Below are 22385 nucleotides of genomic sequence, written 5' to 3'. Positions count from 1 at the left end.
CTAGCGCCTTCATTACGTATCTTCAGGTGCCATACGAAAACGTTTCTCTATAACTAGGCCTTTGGCTGATTAAGCATTCTATGGCTTTTTAAATGCGCTTATGGGAGCAGGGTTCTTTTTAAATGTATTTTGTGTTATCATTTTGTGCTTTTAAGTTGTGAACTGCCCTGTAATCTTCAGCTGAAGGGCGGAATACAAATTTAATGAATAATAATAATAATAATAATAATAATAATAATAATGTGTCTAAATCTCGTACCTGTGTTAGACAAGCACATGCATTTTTACCTCTCAAATAGTACCCTATCTCCCAAATGTTAGAGAGCACACACCTCGCCCCCACTGGCCTAGCTCCTATTTCCTTGGCCCTCCCCCTTCCCCCCATGTCCCGCCCCTTCCCTCACTTTTGGTCAGTGACAATGTAGCCATATTCCTCAGCAGCCAGCGCTGTCTCTGGCCGGTCCTCATCCTTGCCAGGTCCCCCTACTGATGTGTGGCTCTTCTTCATCACTGCCACCTCCCTCTTGAGGCCAGCTGCTTCTCCCTCACCAGCACGGAGGGGCTCAGGTTGTTCTGGGGAAGCTGTCATCATGGTTATTTTGGCCTTAGTTGGGCTAAGCGTCTCCCTCTGTGCCTGCACCTGCCCCTCTGTGGGCACAGCACTGACATAGCTCTCTTGAGAGGGGGGTGGCTCCAGCTCCTCTCCATGTTGCATTTCAGCTTCTGTCACCTGAGGAGAAAGAGGCACATCACTCACCAGCACCTCAACACTTCCAACCTGCAACAACCAGCGATTGGGTGATCCCTCCTGCCCTCTACTCCAACCAAAGCCCCTGAATCGTTAACTGTGCCTGTTCATTATCAGCCTCAGGCTGGCCAACTCTGCCTTCGGGTCTCAGAGGCACACACCAAATCTTCTCCACAGGCTGTCCATCTAGAAACTAGCTGTGGAGGATTGTACCATAGGGGCTGGAATAGGTTAGGTACAGGCCAAGTCTACTCCTCAGGGCAAGACGTTGGTTCATCAACTCAGGCTTCCCATACCGTTTGCCCCCTGTAAACTGTGTGAAAGTGAATTCCAACAATCTTGAGGGCCTTAGGAACTCTGGGCTGGAGACTGCCCTTTGCTTCTAGAAGGAGCTGCCTTACCCGCTTAGATTCTGGAGTGTCTGGTCCAAGCCTACCAGCTGGGGAGAGAATTAGAAGAGTATTTAGTTTCTAAGGTAGGGTAAAGGTAAAGGTACCCCTGCCCGTATGGGCCAGTCTTGACAGACTCTGGGGTTGTGCGCCCATCTCACTTAAGAGGCCAGGGGCCAGCGCTGTCCGGAGACACTTCCGGGTCACATGGCCAGCGCGACATCGCTGCTCTGGCGAGCCAGAGCCGCACACGGAAACGCCGTTTAACTTCCCGCTGGTAAGCGGTCCCTATTTATCTACTTGCACCCGGAGGTGCTTTCGAACTGCTAGGTTGGCAGGCGCTGGGACCGAGCAGCGGGAGCGCACCCCGCCGCAGGGATTCGAACTGCCGACCTTTCGATCGGCAAGTCCTAGGCGCTGAGGCTTTAACCCACAGCGCCACCTGCGTCCCCTTAGTTTCTAAGGTATGAGATCTTAAATCCTCAAGCCAACCTGGAAATCAAACTACCCACTTTGGAACCTCTGCCCAATGTTCCCAGATGTGCAGGAGGGGGTAGGGTTGGCGTTTTGATTACATAGCAGTAAAGGTATTCTGTACAGCAAGTACATGCTCCCTTTCATTACTACTTCATGGGCTACACAGCTAAGCACAGAAAAACAGGTTCTGGATAGAGCTCCAACTCAGATTTATCCCCAGATTGTGAGAAGCAGGGCTGGATCAGCACAGTAATAGCACAGCTCGGCCCTTGTCAATGCAGACATAGTCCGGATATTGTTCCATGTTATCCCCAGACACACACAACCCTCTCTCCATCTCCTCTCCTTCAGCTATAGACATCCCAGCTGCCTCTTCTCCCAGATCCTCTTACATATACCATCTTGCCGATCTTACCTGGACTCCTGAGGAGCCGGAGAAGACCAGCAAGGGAGCTGAGATGCTGGGGAGTGAGATCCTGGGGCCTGATGCCATAGCTGGCAAGCACTGCTGCCAGCCTCTCTAGTGCTCTATCTGTGGAAGGGAAATTGGGGAAAGAGGGAAGGTGTTGCAACAGCAGCCCCACCAGCACCAAGGCTTCTAGGCTGAGATAACAAGCTACAACAGGGGTGGGGATCCTGCGGCCTCCATAGGCCATTGTACTACAACTCCCATTAATCTTGACTGTTGGCCAAGACTGACTGGAGCAGATGGGAGGAGTCCAACAGCATCCACAAGAGCACAGATTCCTCACCCCTGAGCTACAAAGTGCTTGAGGAACCCCTTAGTGAAACACAGGTAGGAACAGTCTCACCTGGCTCTGCCAGGAGTGCCCGGGGCTCCCCTCTGTATTCAGAGCTATCGCCATAGTCCGGAAAGGGGCCATCCATCCTGGAATCGTGCTTCTGCTGCGCCATAGTTCTCGATTTACCTGTCTGCTCCTGTGTTAGGTAAAGTGCTCCCAGGTCCTGGAAAAGTTGACCTCCATCCAGTCCCTGCTGCCCCCTATAGGAGGGAGCAGTGCTGGCACCAAACAGGGCCTTAGAAGCAGCAGTTCGGTCCAGCAGAACAGGGTGCTCAGCGCTGTGAGCATTGGGGTTGTCCCGGAAGGTACCATCTGGGTAGCTGAACTAAACACAGGGAAACAGAAAGGCAATCTTGAAGTGTTCACGGCAGAGGGCAGCAGAGTGTGTCCTAACATGCAGCTAGACCCATTTTGTGCAATGTAAAAAAACAAAAGTACAGTGCAAAATAAGCTTTTGTGCAGTTAGGCATATGGGGTTTAATAAGGAGTTGGTGGGTTTCTAAAAAAGAAATAGATGATAAAAGGAACTTTTAGGTTGAAAGGATATAGTAAAAAAATAGCAACTGAAGTGACTGATTGGAACTTATGGGTTAAAATAAAACACTATAAGCATCCCACCCCCTCTAAATATCCTTCATCCTAGCCAGCAAGAAACTTTTTCCAAAGGCAAAGTGGTGCAGTTTAGTATTCAGTGGCCTGCAGTCCAAAATCTATCATCAGCAGTCACAGTTCTGCTCAGGCTTTGAAGTGACTCCTTCCTACTCAACGCTTCAGTAAAACTTAGGCCTCCTAAGCACATTCAGTTCTCTCCGTTTGAACAGGCCACCTTGCAAATCACAGGACAGGCCCTTGACTCTCCTTCCAGCTCTTCGTGAAGACTCCTTGCCCTTACTCTGTATGCAGCACTGCTGAGACACACCTGGTGATGTGGATATGAAGATAAGAAGGGCTCCTTGTAGCCTAGCTCAGGCTGAGAAGCCAACAGCAGCTCCAGGTACCGCTGCAGGAGGACTGGAGGGAGAGGAGGCTGGTAAGCTGTCTGGAGGGAGGCAGGCTCTGGTGGCGAAGAGGATTTCCTTGGAGACAGGTGACTAGGCGGGAACCTGAAAAGAGAACAGTCATGGACAATATATTATGCTATCAATATGAAGCTTGGCATCTAGAAGCTCCCATTTCCCAGTCCAACAAGATGCGTTTTTTGCCTGCTACAATATTATCAGAGGCAGCGCCTCTAACTCTCTGTAGGGAAGTTTTCCCATCCTGATACAGTTAAGTGTTCTTGCATCGATGGCCACTGCTTGGACATCTTGTGGACATCATCATGGGGAGTTTCCAAACCTCATAGTGGGCTGTCTCTGTTTATTTTTAAGTCCTGCCATTTCCAGTTCTCTTCCTGGCACTTTTTGAGTTTGTCTCCACAATGATTTGCTGCCTTATTTCTTGGGCTCTCAAGAGTCTTTGCCTTCAAAACAGTTGTGTACAGAAAGAGGGGGGAAAGTACCATAAAGAAGCAAGAGAAAGAGATTTTATAGACGTGGAGAGAATAAAATGTTGCCTTAAGATTTGTTCAAAGGTGGTTCTTACGTTGAGAGCTTAAGAACAAGCCATTTCTAAATGTCTTGCAAGCTTTACAAGCTCCTGGAAGAGGAGTTTCCTGCTCTGAAATTAGTGTTCTACTAGAGCACTGGAGTCGGATCTCAAACCACCTACAACAGCTTCCTTTCCCTTGAATGTGGATAAGAGACAGCAGACTTCTCTGTGCTTGTTTTTGTGTTTGAGTTGTCCCTTCTTAAAAACTGTCATTCTGAGTGACAGACAGATGACTATCAGCTAGGAGACAAGGGAGTTCCCATTTATTCTCCAAGAGACATTTCCCTCTCTCAGTTGTGATAAGCAGATATTGGATGAAAATTAATGGCAGCAACTCAAGTAAAAGCTCACATTCCAAATGAACTGTTCCCCTTACCTGTTCTCAGCTACAGACTCCCAAGGAGGTGGAAGGTGAAGTCTGGGGATGCGTTCCATCTCCCGGGAGATCACGTGTTGGGTAAGGTCATCTTGCCACGATAAACCTGCCATGAAGATGGAGAGCTAAGTCAAAGCATGGCCACAATAGCTAAGCATTGAATCCAGCGCTGAAACTATGAATATCATCAAATCCTCGGGAAGCAGCTGTACTCCAAAGAATGACCAACTGCAGAAACTAAGACTAAAGATTTTAGCACGGCATCTCCAAAATATAGGGACAGGTATTTGCCAGAGAAAAACAGTAAAATACAGGGCCCCATCCATTTTATTGTGAATTGTATTGTGGCTGTTATATATGCTTCTCCTTTCAATACTGTTTGCACCTGCAAAATTTTTGGGGAAGATACACTGCTTTGTTTCTAAGTCCCACAACTTCCTGCTGAAATGCTGCACCTATTTATACAATAAATGTTCCCATTTTCTTTTTGTCCTGCTTTTGTTGTGCAATAATGCAGCAATCTTGGGGAAGCATTGCAGAACAACTAATAAAGTGGATTGAGGCGTGGTTGGTCCACTTCTAATGCACTATTATTGCCACAATATATTGCAAAATACACACACCAAAAACAACAACAACAACATCCAGCTTGGAGGACCCCATAGTCTGAGCATATGTTAGATGTGCCTGATTATCATATGCATTTATAGCATGCTGTCATAGCTCACTGCTAAAGCATCTGATTTGCATGCAGAAGATCTCAAGTTCAATGCCCAGCATTTCCAGGTGGGGCTGGGAGAGAATTTCGTCTGAAACCCTGAGAGCTGCTGCCACTGCTAGTCAGTTCACACAATATTGCACTAAATGGACCAATGGTCTCACTTGGTAGAGGGTTTGGTGGTACTTGGGGGTTGGACAGACTCCCAAGTAATGTTGCCAGGACTAGAAGAAGGGGCATGGAGTGCTCTTAATTCCCTCTCCTGGTTTGTGCAGAGCTGGCTCATTTCCCTCATCTTACGTTAATTCTCCTCCTCCTCCTCCTCCTCCTGCACGGACACTTACCTTGTGCCATGAGATGCCGTAGCACATCCTGCAAACGCTGGAGCACAGAGGCTGTAACCTGGAAGTACGGCTTATCTCGAAGGGAACCTTCCTGGCACTGACCAAACAATCCATCTGCAAAGATAACATGACTATGAGACAGTGGTCATGCAACTCAGGGTGGAAAGATCGGTGAAAGGAGGGGGAAGAAAAAAGTAGGGTGAGAGAATAACACAGCTAGGCAGATGAGATGGTGGTTAGTAGGCTGCTGCACAGCTTATGGGGAGCTTCAATATAGAGTGTGAATACAATATGTCTCCAATGAATTTCACGAAAGTCCATCCTAAGATAATTAGATATGCAAAAGCTTGAAGCTGAAATACACTTTCCTGGAAGTAAGCCTCATTGAATTCAGTGGGATTTAGCCCAAGGCAAACCTGGATAGGATTGCACTAAGAGACAGGGAAAGTGAAATAATTTTGTCTTGTGAGCTTAAGCATGCAGTCACACCTTCTACCATTAGATGCCCAAATGGACCAATATCACAACAAGGCTATAATTCATATGAGAAGCACCAAGGAGTATCTCAAGGAAACATGCCAACATGGAAAAGAGGCAAGCACTTGTCCCATTCTTGGGGCAGAAAGGCTTCCAGATTCTGTTGCACATGTGGTCCTCTCCCCCCCCCCTTCATAACAAATGCAGAAAGTCTATTTTAACACAGCAGGGGAAATAAGTGTACATCACTCTGCAGCAACAGGTGCTTTTCCTCCCTATGGTCTTAATGCCCTTAATTCCAATCCATCCCAAGCTTATTTACCTTGCACACAGACTTCCTGTTGGGAGCAGAGTCTCCTGTCAAATAGGCAGCCTGGAAAGAGAGTGACAGAGACACACCAGAGTTTTCCAGAGAGACAGTATTATAATTCATATAAGAGATGCTCCAGCTTGACTGCTGTCAGAATTCTTGGGCCGGTCAGAGGTATGTGCCTATCTCTCCAGGCACCGGCTGAATTCTTTTGACCTCCCTCCGGCGACTCCCGGAGGAAAAACACACGAGGTCCGTTCCGGCGATTTTCCTCAGGCTGTGAGAAAAACACACCAACTGCTTTTCCTCCTCCCTGCTCTCCAGCATATCCCCAGGGAGGGGAATCAGACTCAGACAGAAATGTATCTTACGTTCTTTTATTCCTGTCTTCAGCAGTCAAACGGTAAAAGAGAAAACATGTCTGCTCTCTTCAACAAACAGAGAGAAAACTCCAAACTCCACCCATGTACATCCTGTACAGGTCATATGACACACACACTGAGCTAACATCCGGTGCTCAATACAGAATGGACTGCCCCTTGTTTCCATGGCAACAGTCACACACATCCTGTTTGGCTTTCCAGCCACAAGCAGCAGACTTGGCTGCTATAGCCTTTGCTTGCTGCTGCATTGCTGCTTTAGAATAACATACTCCCCCTAAAGTATCAATGCGTGCAGTGAGCAAAGCGTCATCCAGAGAAGAAAACAAACAGTTGTTATACTTATAACACTCCCCTGCTGTTTCAGTTCCACCCTTGGAACTACCCGCCACTGGTTTTACCAATGTACCTCTCTGGTTGTGTGACTTCCAAGGAATGAGTGCATCTGCATTACCTTGGTTAGCAACTCTCTGTTGTGCCTTTGTCTCTGACTCAGACACAGCTTCAATTTGACCTTGGTCGTTTACAACAGCAACACATGCAATAGCTAGGTTTGCAAACTCCTTTGAATACCTTTTGGGTGGTACACCCTTCGTTGCTCTCTCAGACCTACGTAAGAGGTGCTGCTCTCCCTTGCTTTCTGGTTCAGCCTCTGAACTCTCGGAAGAACCAGTACTAAGCTTAATCAGTGGTTCATCCTCCTCTTCTGAGGGTCTAGTCATTATGTGAGATTTCCTCTCAATGACTGTGACAACTGAGCTGTCTGAGCTATCGCTGTCATCATCAGTACTACTGAACTCAATAAGATCAAACTCATCATCATCATCATCAGAATCATCATCATCACCTGTGGGAAATGTGTGAACAATCACTCTCTCCTGTTCAGGAGCACTCTCTAGAAATTTTGTGAGAACCACCTTACCAGATTCAGACAAAATTACTCTGTAGAGACCCTTTTCATAACCCACAAAAATGCCTCTGGCATTCTTTACTCCACCTGGAGCTTCTGTTCTCACATGAGACCCGAAAACCTTGAAATGGGCAACAGAAGGTTTTCTGTGGAACAGTTTCTCAAAAGGAGAACATCCCAATTCTTTTGAAACCTTTCTCAACCACGTGTAACAAAATGACATTAGTGACTCAGCCCAGTACTCATGTGGCAGATGTGAACTAAGCAATTGCGCTTCCATTCCCTTTTGCAATTCTTTGTTCACCCTAACACAGATACATCTCTTCCAAGCTTCTTCGGAAGCTGCAATTTTGTGTCTTATCCCTTTCTTCTTCAGGAACCTCTGGAAATCCTGTAAGAGAAAAATTGGCTTCTCATCTGTGCAAAGACAATTTATGTCAGCATCATGCATATTTTTAACCTTGTCACAAAACTCTTTAAACCTTTCTAAGGCTTCTTTCGGTCTCTCCAAAAGATAAATCCAGACAAAACCTGTAAAAGAATCAACACATATTAGGTAATACTTTGCATTGCCTCTAGAAGGTGCTAAAGGACCAATCACATCAGCATACACCCGCTGAAATGCCTTGTCGACCCTCGAGGTGACCTGCTTGGCGTTCTTCTTGGCTACACCTGCAAAAGAAATCATGTTAGAATCACAAGAATTACATTCCATGTAATCACTTTGATCAAAAGTCAACAAATACAGTCCATCTTTCTCTTTGGCAGAAAGATACGACTCTCCATCTTTGTAGATCTCGCAGTGTTGATCATCATAGGACAGTTTTAGTCCCTTCTTGGCAATCTGCGAAACGCTGAGCAGATTGTACTTCAACTCTGGAACCAAATAAACATTGTTTATAGTCAAGTTCAGACTTTTAAGATACACAGTCCCAATTCCGGTCGCTTCCAGCTCTTGACCGTTGGCTTGTTGTACAACGAAGCTTTGCTTCTTAAACGACGAAAACAAATCCCTGCGATGGGTCATGTGAACCGTCGCTCCCGTGTCTAAAATGAAAGATTTCCCCACTTGTGGTGTGGCTTTTAGGGACAACAAAGCCTTTGCAGGCTTCGCCTGTGACTTGGCATGACTTCTGCCTGACGCCTCAGACTTCGTGGAGCTTCCCTTGGCTCCTTTGTTCTGACGTGGCTTCCTGCAGTACCGCTGAAGATGCCCAGTCTGTCCACAAATGTGGCATCGGACAATGTTCAAAGCTACGGCGTCTCCTCCAGTAGCTACAGCAGTGGGGGTGTTAGAACTCCGTTCTTGACTCCCCCTGTCCTTCACTTCCAGGGCGGCAAGTCTGTCATGTTCACAAAGAACCACGGCAAAGACCCTGTCCGCCGTTAGATCAGCAGCTGGGAGAGACCCCAGCTGACTGGCAACGGTTTTGTAAGTCCGATTCAGGCTGTTTATCACCATGAAGCAAAACACTTCCTCATCCAGACGGAAATTGCGTTCCACCATCTGCTGACGCAGAAATTTCATTTCCGTCAGGTGCGCTTGAACATCTCCATCAGGCGCAAGCCTCAGGTTAGTCAGCTTTTCAAAATACAGCAATGCTGAAGAACCTGCATCTCTCTGATGTGTCCTTCTCAGCGTGTCCCAAACATCTTTCGCGTGCGGTAAATCTTGTATATGAACAAGCTGAGAGTCTGACACGCACAGAATTATAGCAGTTCTGGCCTTCACATCCTGTGACTCCCAAGCACGCGTTGGTGCTGCAGGGATGGGGTTCTCAATCACCTCAAACAGTCTCTGATTCTGCAGCAAGGCCTTCATCTTAATAGACCAAGATGCATAATTGTCACTGGTCAAGAGGGGTGGAGAAGGCAGAACTCCCTTCTTGGCATCCATTTTGAGTCCTTGCATTGACTCTCAAACACAAGCCTCTAAAATCCAATAGCTGGCTTGTTTACACTCTGTGCACCTGGCAGCAATAACACTGGCCGCTTGGAAAGTCCCTTTCACAGTTCCTTTGTAAAGGCCTAGTCAAAACACGAGCTGTTTATGCTTCTCCGAGCACAGCCTGACATCCAGCCCTTATCTTGAAACTGGCCTGCGTTGCTAAGCAACCACATTCCTTTCCTTGGACAGGAAAAACCACAGGAATGTTTGGAATGCAGACTCTTCTCTCTCGGAGCTGTTTTTCCCAAACGTTGCTCCCATGAAGCAGAGAATTAATCCATCTGCATTCACACTCTTAAGCCCAAAAATCTCATACCTGGGCTCCGTAGCTTGGCTTTCAGCTTCTTCTGGTCAGCTTCTAGCTGCAGAGAATCAGCCTCCATCTCAGGCTTCAATGGAGAGGGATGAATACAGCCTCCTTGATGCAGACTCCCATGGATCGTAGCAACCATCCTCTGCTACCAATGTCAGAATTCTTGGGCCGGTCAGAGGTATGTGCCTATCTCTCCAGGCACCGGCTGAATTCTTTTGACCTCCCTCCGGCGACTCCCGGAGGAAAAACACACGAGGTCCGTTCCGGCGATTTTCCTCAGGCTGTGAGAAAAACACACCAACTGCTTTTCCTCCTCCCTGCTCTCCAGCATATCCCCAGGGAGGGGAATCAGACTCAGACAGAAATGTATCTTACATTCTTTTATTCCTGTCTTCAGCAGTCAAACAGTAAAAGAGAAAACATGTCTGCTCTCTTCAACAAACAGAGAGAAAACTCCAAACTCCACCCATGTACATCCTGTACAGGTCATATGACACACACACTGAGCTAACATCCGGTGCTCAATACAGAATGGACTGCCCCTTGTTTCCATGGCAACAGTCACACACATCCTGTTTGGCTTTCCAGCCACAAGCAGCAGACTTGGCTGCTATAGCCTTTGCTTGCTGCTGCATTGCTGCTTTAGAATAACACTTCGCAGGGGTTCAAATCTACTTGGCTACTGCAAATAGTATGTATTTCGAGACCTAAATTATATTACAATGTTTCAAATGAATAGAACTCATTTCTTTCTACCTTCAGGATGTCCTTACGTATGTATGATCTTGTTGGACTCAATTGCCACAGTGCAGTCACTGATGCATAAGTCGTATCCACAAAGAGCCGTGTGCTCCGTATTGCGGGCCCAATTTTATGGAATGCCTTTCCAGTAGAGGTCAGACAGGCCTCCTCCCTGTTGGACTTCCAGCACCTACTGATGACTTTTTAAATTATTACTCCAGTAGGCACTTAAATTGAAGTCTGATTTTATACTTTTAATAAGTGTTTACTTTTTTATATAAGGTATTTCTTTTACCCTGCTTAGACGTGACTGTTGTCAAGTGGTAAATGAACTGTTTAAACAATAACAACAAGTTAAATAATAATCTAATCACACAGATCTATAGCTAACCCAGCAATAACCATCACCTTCAAGGACAATTCAGGAATATCATAAGCAATAGTCTGACTGAATAAAGAAGCTAGTGATTAACCTTTTTTTAAAAAAAAACAAAAACGGAGGGTTGACAGAAAATACAGGAATCCAACCGTTTGATAATGACATCGCCTGGATTCCTTTCTAAACCCTGATTGAATGAAGGATGCAAAAACAACTTTTAAACTTGTCAACGGTGCTTTATTGCTGAGCAAAAAGTCTGACTCAAGCTGTCTGCAAGGAGCTAACCATGGTGCTGAAACTTACCAGCCCCAATCTTTGCCACAACTGAGGCAAGGAAATTAAGTCCACTTGAAGAACAGGCACATATTCCCTATTCCCCCAAATATTAGAATGGCTTTGCTACAGGGGGTAATGTTGGAGCAGCTCTCTCTCTCATTAGCTGGGCCTTATCACTTAAAATAGTAAATAAACAGAGGAAAAGAAGCAGGCAAAATATCTGTGCAGCAAAGTTTCAATTAAAAAGTCTCAATTAAAAATATCTGGGAGAACTGTTTCAGGAATTACCAGATATTGTGTATGGGTGTTAGGATATACCTTTCTGGAGGCAAAACCAACACAAAAAGGGCATTGCTGTGTTTTTTCCTTTGTTAAGTTTTCAGTATTTCCCACTCTACCCCAACCCGCCCCCCCCCCAAATGGTGGCACAGCTTTCAAACATTTAGAAAATGACATTTAATAGCAAACAAGAGGGAGATGTAGAATGAAGTATATAAACTAAGAACGTTCCCTAAGGGTAGATTCATATTTTATGGAGCAGATGCCTGCCATGTGTGTGTTTGTGTCTTTCAGCAACTACCATGAAACATGAAGAGCAGACCCATCTCTCTAAAGGCACAGGGACACACAGTATGTGCAATAAGGCTTAAATTGGACATTGCTCCCTCCCAGATATCTATCACCTGTGTGTACACACACACACACACACACACACACACACTTCATTTTATGGCAATCATCAAGGCAAACACTGCTATATAAGCCGTAGACATGATTGCCGTGTAAAATGTGAAAATCCCCAGAAGCTTCCAGGTGTGGCACTGATTCTCTGGGAGGAGAAAATACTGTTATACAACGTAGCTCACCCATCCAATATGGATACAGATACTGCTAGACTGTACCAATAGCCCTGAGCCTACAATATCTACCCAGCCAAGCTAGGCTTGGTATTGGCAACTGACTGAGAACCATCCTTCCTGCCCCATTGCCCAAGTGTTTATTATCCTCCTTTTTGAACCAAAAGGACAGGGCTTTCCAGTTACTGCAGTCTCAGTTCTGGAGCCCTCTTCCTTGGAAAGCTCACTTAGCTATTTGCTTTTGGTGACTTGTGAATATATCCTTATTTCAGAAGGCATTGAGGGGTGTGTTTTAAGCATGAACAACTGCTGCTTGCATTTCTTTTCTTTTCAGTTTTTGTACTGAAGATCTTACTGCTGTTTTTAGTTACAGTTTTATTGTTAGTTTTATGTACATGTGTCTTCTAAAAATTTAAGAGCTGCCTTCAGTGATTTGTTAAAGCAGAAAGGCATAATAAAAATGTATTTTTAAAATGAATAGAGAAGGTGGCTAACAAGGACAAATCCAAAGTGGTAATAAATTTAAAAAAACACACCTCAACAATTAAAAGGTCATATACAAGATAATGAAAGAAGTGGCAGAACGAATCATTCCCTGGAAGGCTAGACAGTTATGTTGACCAGGTGCCTCACCAAAGACTCCTTAGTAAGGTTAGCAACAGGAAAAACTAAAAAGCGATGTTAATTGCATGAAGGCACCCAATGTGTTTTTGCTATATAAAAAGCAGCAGAGAGGGAAATTGAGCTACTGGGGGACAGCAAAGGTGAGAAGGAAACTAGTATGGCTCATAAGCTCCCATTTGCAGCAGTGGATGTTCCCTTGAAATGCAGATAGCAGTTTGAGCAGCATCAAGACCTTGGCAGGGAGATAAGAGAATTAACCCTCCCCAGGCCCTAAATGTTTACCCAGCAGCATAGGCTTCACTCAGCTATTGGTCTAACAAGACCCATGCACATTAACAGCACTCACACAATTAAGGTTGATTCTAGTTTGGTCCTAACAAGTTGAGGGCCTGATTCAGAATTCCCTCCCTCCCTTGAACTGTGTGCAGCAATTATAATTTCTTATTGTAAGCATCCTTGTGTGGGCTTGCCCTAAAAGTTGGGATACAAACAGCTAAAATAAAACAATAAAATAATTGTCCCAGGGGCCCACCTCACAAGTGCAATACCCAGGCGTTAACCTATTCCTATTCTTACTAAAAGCTACCCAGAGCGGTTCTGAAAATGACGAGCAGTGGGAGGGGGGCACTACTCCCCCCCCCCCCGAGATCTTCTATCAGGAGATAATCAGAGAGGCTATGAATCACACAGAGAAGTCTCTGGAACTGTGACGGATCGTTTGGCATTCCTGGTGTTCCAGTGCATCAGAACTCCACAGATTAATGCTACAGGTATCAAGACTGGAGAGAAACCTATGGGGGTCATCTGATTCAAAAGTGTGTAATTATAATTTACACAGATGGGGGACGTGGGCATACAATACCCAGCTCTGGCAAATGCTGGGTGCAAGGGACAGCCCATGAAGGCAGGTTGCTAGAAGGCGGTTTCACATCCGCAGGGAGAAACGGTCTCAAAAGTAGATACGTAGTTTGTGTCTCTCTCTCTCTCTTCTTCATTTATAATGCCATGAAATGTAGAAGAAAGCAGTATAGGCTGCAGAGCACCAAAGCACAAAAATAGTAGGTCTCTTTGCCCATCAGCCACATCCACAATGAATATCACAGCTGCCCAGCCAGTGAGTCAGAGCAGGCCGCGGAAACACACTTGCGTAGCACTACCACTGACGTCCTTGTCGGTGTGAGTCAGAGGCCTCTGGAGGAATGGGATTCTGCAGCCAAGCACAGCAAGGATGGCTCTGGCTCTGTCAGCACACCTGTCCTAGGCAAATTCTAGTTACATGTTCAGCAGAGTCCAATATGGACCTTTCAAAATGAGATTTGAGCAAAAATGTCAAAAGATGCTGGCTGGGAATAGGTCTCAATCTCTACAGACGGCAGGTGGCAGCTCCTTAGAATCTGTCTACACCACCACCAAGGTGCTAGGCAGCATTGTTCCCCACAAGGGGGAGGAGGAGCACACTCTTGGATGAGGCAGAGCTCCTAATTAGGAAAGGAAGTCCCTTCTACAATCCTCTCTCTGCACATCCTTTCCTATTTATCCCAGTAGAACATTATTTATATTAACCAAGGGAGTATGCTGCTCCTACATAACTAACAGGGCTCAAGATCAGGGTAGTCCAAAAAGACAATGACAGGTTCTGCAAGCCCCTACAATGAAGTAATTTCCAAGTTTCATGGTTTCACCTTAATACCCCTCATTGGTCCAAGGTACTTCCTTTTTTCCTTTTCATCTGCTACAGCACAACCCATTCTTCCTCCTCTTGAGATCCTACGCACAAATGACATGCCAGGGGAAATCCCAGCATGTTTCTTGGCACCTCCAAATGTCCACAGAGAATATCTTCAATCAAGAAGGGCTGTGCCCTGCAAACCCCAAATACAACCAGGCCGGGGTGGGGCAAGTTTTCAGCTAGTGGCTCTTCCATCATACCAATATTTTTTGGTTGTTTGTTAACATAACAATTGGCATCTTGGATTAATTTGTCCAGCCTTTGCAACTAACTGCCCCTTGATATTTTTGAAAGGAAGAAATGGGCTAATGGCTTTAAGAAATAGTCACTTGTCATGTTGGGTGGGTTGGGGAAGATGGACACGAAGAACAGCCTGGTTTTAGGGAAGTTTTTAATATTTAATGCTGTATTGTTTTTAACACTCGACTGGGAGCCACCCAGAGTGGCTGGGGAAAACGCAGCCAGATGGGCGGGGTATAAATAATATTTATTATTATTATTATTATTTCCAAGAATTAAGAAGGGGAGCCAAAAACTTTCCCCATCTGCATTGAGAGGGAGATCCCAGGATAGACTGCTTGATCATTCTTCCCCAGTTCTGAAATCCATAGACATAGAGAAGAACTCTCAAAATGGTTGAAGACAAGAAGTTCCATCTGTGTTGCAGCCAGAGTTGATGCGGTGCAAGCAGTTGTTTAAAATGCCCCGGCCTTCCTCAGTGCTTGGAGCCTTCAGGAAGCTACAGACCAAAATATTTATACATTGCAAGGCTGTTCTCAAGCCATGAACTGCTGCCTCATTCCTGCATTGTAGCCCGAGTATTCCCTATGAATGTGTGCAAGCCAGGATAGCAAAAGGCCTGCAGAAGTCTTTCAGTGGGTCTCCTGGTATCACAAAGCCAGATTTCTTACCCAACCCCACACACTCCAAACAGATTGAGAACACTTTGAAGTATTTTTAAAGCCCAGCTTTTCCGCTTGACAGACATAGAAGTAAAAGAGCAACATGATGGGAGATAGGGCACTCCAGAACCTGAATGAAAAACAAGTTTATAACAAGGCCACAATATACACATTGTGTACACCCAGTATGTATGCCCAACATGCAGAGTTATTTTTAAAATGTATTTCATTAAACCTTGATATATTTTTAATGCTACATTAAAAATACATTCTCTCTCTCTCATACACACACACATGCATACACAGAGAGATTAATATCACTGCAGATGCTGTACTGGCAATAGGATTTGGCTTCTAGTCAAAATGTGGAAGGCCGTGAGAAACTTGCTGTTTACAAATGCTTGCTGAAGCTGCAATTGCCTTCCCCCTGTAAACAGTACTTGGTGTTCAATTCCTAGCAGCTAATAAAGAACAGGGAAACAATTCTGCCACATTAGGATTCTCAAAGGGCAAGAAATGGGTTTTAGAAAGTGAATGAGGGAGAAATAGGCTCATGTGCAATATTTTGATTTTTGACCAGGGAAGAGTTCTTTGTCTGCTGCAGGGTTTCTTTAGTGTGTAGATGGACACAAAATGTGCAGCTGGAAAGCTAAGGGGGAAACTAGACACACTAGGTGTTATGTGTTATTCAAGCACTTAAATAACAGGCAATGTCAGGGACACCATGTACACAAACAATGTACAGGCAGAATATGCTCAGTTTCCATTTCTGAGCTGCCCAAACCTCATTAAAATACCTTCACACTTTGGTCACAACCTCTCGTACTTCAGATCCATTTTCAGGCAGGTAATGTTGCATAGGTTTTCCTTTTCCACAGACAGCCAGGTCTTTCTTTTACTTCTGAGCACAATGTTTGCGCTCAAAACCAACTCCCCATCAGAACTATGGAGTCTGGTAGAGAGTATGCTGGCAAGGATCAAAGAGACGTTCTTGCAAATTGGTGACCAAACAAATAATTTTACCTTTCCATATTTTGGTCTCACTCTTGTGCAGCCACAGCTCAGTGCCTCTACAATCCTTTTCTTCTCCTCAGTTACTGCACAATTTTGCAAGTAAGGCGACAGAATGTCAAATCTAACCTGGAAAGCACTGCCTCAAACTCTTTACCATATACGCCAGTGCTGAATGGAGTCTGAGTTACATAAATCAGGTGCTATTGTTTTGCTGAGTGAATGAACAAGGCTGTCTAAGTTTACAAATAACAACTTGCCACTATATTTAGGAAGCTGGTTGTCTATTGACCTGTTATGTGACAAGAAGAACCTTTCCACTTCCCCTCCTCTTCCCTGGATTTCAGATGATGTGCAGAAGTGTGGAAAGATTTTCCTCAACAGTTGGCACAACAATATAGGTGGGTAGCTTGCCATGTGGTTACATGCACATCATGGTAGCTAACCACTGGGTAACTGGTTATCAGTAGCCACCCTTTTTTCTTTATTTCAGGAGTGAAGAATCTGTGGCCTTCCAGCTGTTGTTAGACTCCAACTCCCATTAGCTCCAGCTAGCATGGCCAATGGTCAAGGGTGATGGGAGTTGTAGTCCAACAGCATCCAAAGGGCTACCCCTGCTATATGAGTTGTGCAAATAAGTTCAGAAGAATAGGAAATGCTTCTGCCATCTTCATCCATGGCAATATGAATGCTGACATGTGGATTTTTGGCAGGAAAGAAAGGTACAGATCTACCATACTCTGATACATTATTGTAGGTTGCCAAAAAGCATCCTATTCATTGACACTGATCTAGACTTCTAACATGTCATAGGAGGTAGAAGGAGTGGGACTTTGGTTGAACAACAAACATCAAGCTCAATATTTTTGCCTTCAAGCCTTCTTTGTCTATAAACACACCAGGCAGAATTTTCTAAATGTGGTGGAAATCTCTTAATTTTATTAACCCATATTAACCCATGCTCATTACTGTCTAGTCTCAGACAGCTTTACCAGCATCCCCACAGGTCAAGGGAAAGCACAGGTCAAGTTTTAGATACAAAAAGCCAGCAAAGTATCCACACACAAATTACCAACATGCCCTGGGGCTAGTGATAAGACCTATCCAACCCTTCCCTTAAATGAGCCAGTTCAGCTCTTTGATTTTATACCATCTGGCCACAACTCAAGCCTCCATGCCACCACAAGTGTCCTTCACGGTTCCTGTGCATTAAACGCCCACGGCCCAAGCAATGCACTCATATTCCATGGCCATCACTGGGTTCGGTGTGAGGGATTTATCTCTCTCCCCCCCCCCATTCCAGCATTCCCACCTCCCACCACACAGTCTCTAATGCACCCTCACTGCCAAGCAGGGCAGGAAACTCAGCAAAGGAGTCCATCCTCAGCACCTAACCTATAATAGGTGAAAAGCTTCCAGTAATCATTCTACGTCAAAATTCATCAACATGGCAGATCAATTCATTCACTTCCCTCCTTGAACATGGAAAAAAAGAGTTTGCAGCTCCCTACGTTAACAGTTTCTCCCAAAACTAACAAGCAACAACCTTGCCCTCTTGAATGCCCCCCAAGACAGCCTGCGAAGGAGGGTGGTCCAAGAGCAAACATCCAAAAGGTTCATGAACCTTCACATTTGTTCAGTGCATGGCTGAGTAGTGGTTCTGGAAGGGGTTGCTGTACATCCAACCTATTCAGCCAAGTGCTACTGAAGCACTGAACCAAGATGCAGATTTGCCCAAGTTTGAGAGCTGCAAGGAAAAAGGAACATTGACCTTCCTGCACCATTTCCTGATGCAACCTCATTAAAAAGAAAAAGTGACCTATGGATTCATTTTGCAAATAAGGAACTGCCAAGAAGGAAGCCGAAATCAATAACCAGGCCCAGAGAGGGTACCAAGCTAAGCTTATTCCTCTGCACTTTTATAGCACTTGATGGAGAGAGCTCTGCTGTTTCCTAGAAGGAATCCCTCTCAGCATCCCAGCTTTCTTCAGCCAGTGGGAGGGAGGGAGGGAGGGAGGGAGGAAGGAAGGCAATTTCTAAAGGGGCACAGTGGATGTTTGCAACAGGCAGCTGGGTCAGGCTGGAAAAGGGGAGGGGGTGAAGAGAAAGGCCCAGCGAGAGAGAATGACGTCAGTGACTGAATTGAGGAGGAAAACACGGCGGGGGGGGGGGAGAGAAGCGGTCTACTCTGGAGCTGAACAGAGAAAGGGGAGGCAAAGCCAGCCAAGGCTAACAACGCTGTGACGTGCACATGACAGGCTGCCACGCAAAATGGTGACAATCTCCCTTTGGCGGGGGCTGAAGCCGCACCAGGGAAAAGGAGGAAAACATCCCATGGGAGAGTGGGGTGCGTGTGGGTAGAGAAATACATCGACAGCTGTGCAAGGAAAAGGGGGCAACGGGGGCCGGTGGGGGGAGGGGGTAACCAGCACCAACACCCAACCAGGACCCTAAAGCCCGAGGGAAAATTCTGGAGGATTCAGTAGGCAAAGCAAAATAGGGAAAGGGGGTGGGGAGACAGCATGGGGGGGGCGAGAGCCGCTCCACTCCATGTTTCCAGCGGAACTGATGCAGACGTGTTACATGGGCTGTTTAAAGAAAAAAAACAACAACCAAGGGATCCCCACTGGAAAAGAGCAACCTGCGGGAAGGGTAAGAGCGAAGGGGCCGGCATCTCCCTTCGTTCCCACCACCTTTCCGTCTCCAAGAGCGACCTCCCCCCCCCAACCCCCACCATATTTAATAGTCGAAACCCAACCCTCCTCCAAGGATACTTTTCCAATCCTCAGGGCGGAAATAAATTCGGATTTATTCGGGGGCGGGGGGAGATCAAGACTAGGGAGCTCCAGCGTGCACGAAAAATAGGAAGCGGAGCTCCAGGCTGCCATATGGTAGCGAAGGGGCTGCCCCTAATCTCTGCCAGCCGGGAAGGAAGGAGCTCCTTGGCTCCTCCAAGACCCCCCCCCCTCCGCTCACCCCGCCCACTCCAGTTCCGAGCATCCCAAGCGAAGAAGCCTTCCCCTTCCCTCTCCGGCGTCCAGAGTCCTACCCTTCTGGCCACCCTCCCTCATTCCCGCCCGCTTGCATCCTTCTCCTCCTCCTCGCCACCCCCAGGTGATCCATCTCACCGTGCAGCACTTGCAGCGGGCGATCCGCGGCAGCGCCGGCCCCGAGGAGCGGCAGCAGCGAGAGGAGGAAGCAGCCGAGCGCCCGGAGCAGGCTCCGCCACCGCCCCATGCCGGCCGGTGCCCCCGCGCTCACAGCCCAGGCAGCCGCCGCCTCCACGGCCGCTGCACCATCCTTAACCCGGCAATCAGCGCCCCCTCCAGGCCGAGACCAGGACGCGCACCTCCAACCAGCCAATCTCAATGAGCATGCAAAGCACACTCTGGGGCCCCAGTGACCTATCGCAACGCAGGGAAAGGACACGCCTCCACAGGGAAAGCCAATAATAAAAAAGCCACGGCCACACCCTGCTTGGGGGAAAAAAAGTTACGCCTCCCTATTACACGAGAGGCCACGCCCCTCTCGCCTCGTATTAAACTCGCCGCATTCTCAAATCCATGTTACACCTCCGACCAGTCGCACCGACTTCGCCAGGCGAGGCTGGCACACACCCCTCGCTGCTGATGCATTAAGTTACACCAATCGTTCCGTTAGCGGAGGCTGTTGAATTACACCTCCTGCAGGCAGGCGCAGCCACAGTCTAGGGTTTGGCCACATTCCACTGAAATCTCCACCACGATCCCCCCAAAGAGCGCAGCGACCAGAAATAGCTCTGTGTGACACGCTCGGTTATAAATCGGCAGTGCCTCTTTTTCTACCTGAATGGGGGAAGGGAGGTTAAGCAAACTGAATCCATTGGGGGGAGGGTTCCCTATATGTCCTATTTTTCCTATAGGTCCAAAGCTCCCGCTCTTCGTTCAAAAGGAATGATACAGGGGACTCCGCAAGGCAGCATTCTGTCATTCCACTCTCACGTGATCCACAGACTTCTGCATATATCCTTGAGGATTCCTGCCAGATGGATTGTGCAGAATCGACCCTCTCTCCGTTGGTAGGGTAAAGCAGAACTCTAGATGATTTGCAAGCCAGCAAGGAGGTCTGGCTCGTGTGTGTGTGTGTGTGTGTGACAGAGAGAGAGAGAGAGCGCAGGTGCATTCACGCTCTTCCAGCAAGACTCTTCTTAATATGCTCTCTGGCTTCTAGAGGCCTGCACAATCATAGTAAACACATTTCCCCTAAAAATGGCCAGTAGTAAAATGGCTTTTAATAGACCTATTTGCCACTTTCTGAAGGAATGCCACCAACAATAGTGAGTGCCCCCTTGCCTTCCTGATGCAACCTCATTAAAAAGAAAAAGTGACCTATGGATTCGTTTTGCAAATAAAAGACTGCACCAGAAACAAGAGCACTTCTCAAAAGCAGAGCACGTGCTTTTGATTCAAGGCCAGTCATCGCACACTCTCCTCACCAGTTCCAATAAAACAGGAAAGGCCCAATGCACTCACTAGAGGGGCTAAGCCAGAACAACAGCCATTGTATTGAAGAGCCAATCTTAAGTGCTCCTGCCAACTTTCAATGCAGAGCAGCTCCAACCCAAAAGATGCAAGTTTAGGCTCTTGTGACAAAATAACCTTAAGGAAATTCACACGGCTCTGCCATGTTTTTTCGGCATTCCACAACAGCAACTTTCATAGGTTAATTTAGTGGTTAAGGGGCAGCAGGAAGAGGGAAATGCTATTTGCTCATTTCAGCTGGTACCTCCTCACACACTGTAGGAATAAAGCTGTTTACTTTTTCAAACTCCCTGTCTCTTTCTATAGAACTAGAAACTTATCTAACTTGCTAGGGGGTCAGGCAGCATACAACAAGGCTGCCTCTCTTTTTTTGTTTCCCTACAATTTTGTTATAGTTGGAAGAACATGTTTCACCATCAACTGGAGGACTATATAGCAGGCAAGAGATTGCTTGTGTGCCATCTAGAAAACAGGGATATGGAAGCAGAAGTTAGGGGCACAACAAAAAAGCATGAAGTTTTTGCAAATGGAAATGTTTGATTTTGCCTTGGAAGACAGCGTGTCGACTGTTTTGGTCAAAGGATCAGACAAGAGACTCAGTTCTTGCCCAGGGGCTCCCATTGCTGGCTTTTGCCACTGGAAAAAGATGCCTTCCACATAGAGCAGCGATAGGTAGGAACCTCAGATTTGGGGGCTGAATGCAGCCCTCCAAGCCTCCTGATTATTCTCATGCCGCATCGCTCAATGGCTCTGCTCTTTCCTGGCAGCAATGTGTCCCTGACCTGTGACCATGCCCCTGGCTTGTCTTGATGAAGGGTACAGATGCGGGATGGGTGGAAGGTGTATGTAAACACTTCCGATTTCACTGTACAAAGGTTAAAAATCACACCTGTTGCTCCCCACACTTTTGCCTCAGACGCCACCCATCACTGACACGCAGCATCCACAGGTGGCTGCCATTGAGCAAACAGAGGCCTCCAGCTGAAAAGGTTCCTCACTACACCATGCATGGCGACATTGCAGTCAGCTTCTTGTGTTATTCCCTTCCAGCAGAACACCTGAAGGAGAAACTATGGGGGTATTAAGCAAATGGTTCAAATCTGGAGGAAGGTGACCAGGTTGACAAGGCAGTCATGTCTGTGTCTTTTCTATTTCCTGTCCACTTTTCATTAACACCACTTGTCCAGATTAAAGCTAAAACCACAGGCTCTGCTAAAGACAGGTATGTATTGTTTGATGATGCTTTGAACCTCCAGTCACTATTTTAGATTAGAGCTGTCAATCTTCCGCCCTAATACGGAGAGCTGGGAAACCCATATTCCTACTTCCCAGGACCAGGCCTGCATAGGGACTGAGGGCACTTTCAGACTATCAGTATTTTCAGACTGGGTTCAACCACATACTGGCAAACTCTGGTTGCACAATTACAGTGGACCAGGACATCCTGCGCCAAAAACCTGCTTCTCCTAAAGCCTATGCTCTTTGCAATAAGGAAAGTGATGGGAAAATGCACAGGAAAGTGTGGGATAACACTTGTACTGATGCAATGTCATCTAACCTCCT

The 22385-nt window shown here is 46.5% G+C and overlaps 1 protein-coding gene across 3 annotated transcripts in view; it reads right to left on the bottom strand.

Moving 5' to 3' along the window:
- Nucleotides 1-19655, bottom strand: part of PTPRN (protein tyrosine phosphatase receptor type N) — a 38321-nt gene extending 18666 nt beyond the window's left edge. Inside the window, exons 1-9 of one of the 3 annotated variants that reach the window (XM_079947124.1) lie at nucleotides 19431-19655; nucleotides 6245-6295; nucleotides 5446-5559; nucleotides 4384-4489; nucleotides 3337-3520; nucleotides 2427-2742; nucleotides 2030-2146; nucleotides 1150-1187; nucleotides 405-730 (exon numbers count right to left, since the gene is read on the bottom strand). In XM_079947124.1, coding sequence (XP_079803250.1) covers nucleotides 405-730; nucleotides 1150-1187; nucleotides 2030-2146; nucleotides 2427-2742; nucleotides 3337-3520; nucleotides 4384-4489; nucleotides 5446-5559; nucleotides 6245-6295; nucleotides 19431-19539 — 1361 coding nt within the window. In that variant the 5' untranslated portion in view covers nucleotides 19540-19655. The remainder of the gene's footprint in view (nucleotides 1-404; nucleotides 731-1149; nucleotides 1188-2029; nucleotides 2147-2426; nucleotides 2743-3336; nucleotides 3521-4383; nucleotides 4490-5445; nucleotides 5560-6244; nucleotides 6296-19430) is intronic. The other 2 variants (XM_079947125.1, XM_079947126.1) reach the window with 2 other exon arrangements.
- Nucleotides 19656-22385: the final 2730 nt, after the last annotated feature.

Source organism: Podarcis cretensis, assembly GCF_951804945.1.
Source record: "Podarcis cretensis genome assembly, chromosome: 1".
Taxonomy (NCBI): domain Eukaryota; kingdom Metazoa; phylum Chordata; class Lepidosauria; order Squamata; family Lacertidae; genus Podarcis; species Podarcis cretensis.
The sequence above is the reverse complement of the archived record's forward strand: the minus strand, read 5'-3'. Positions and strand labels throughout refer to the sequence as shown.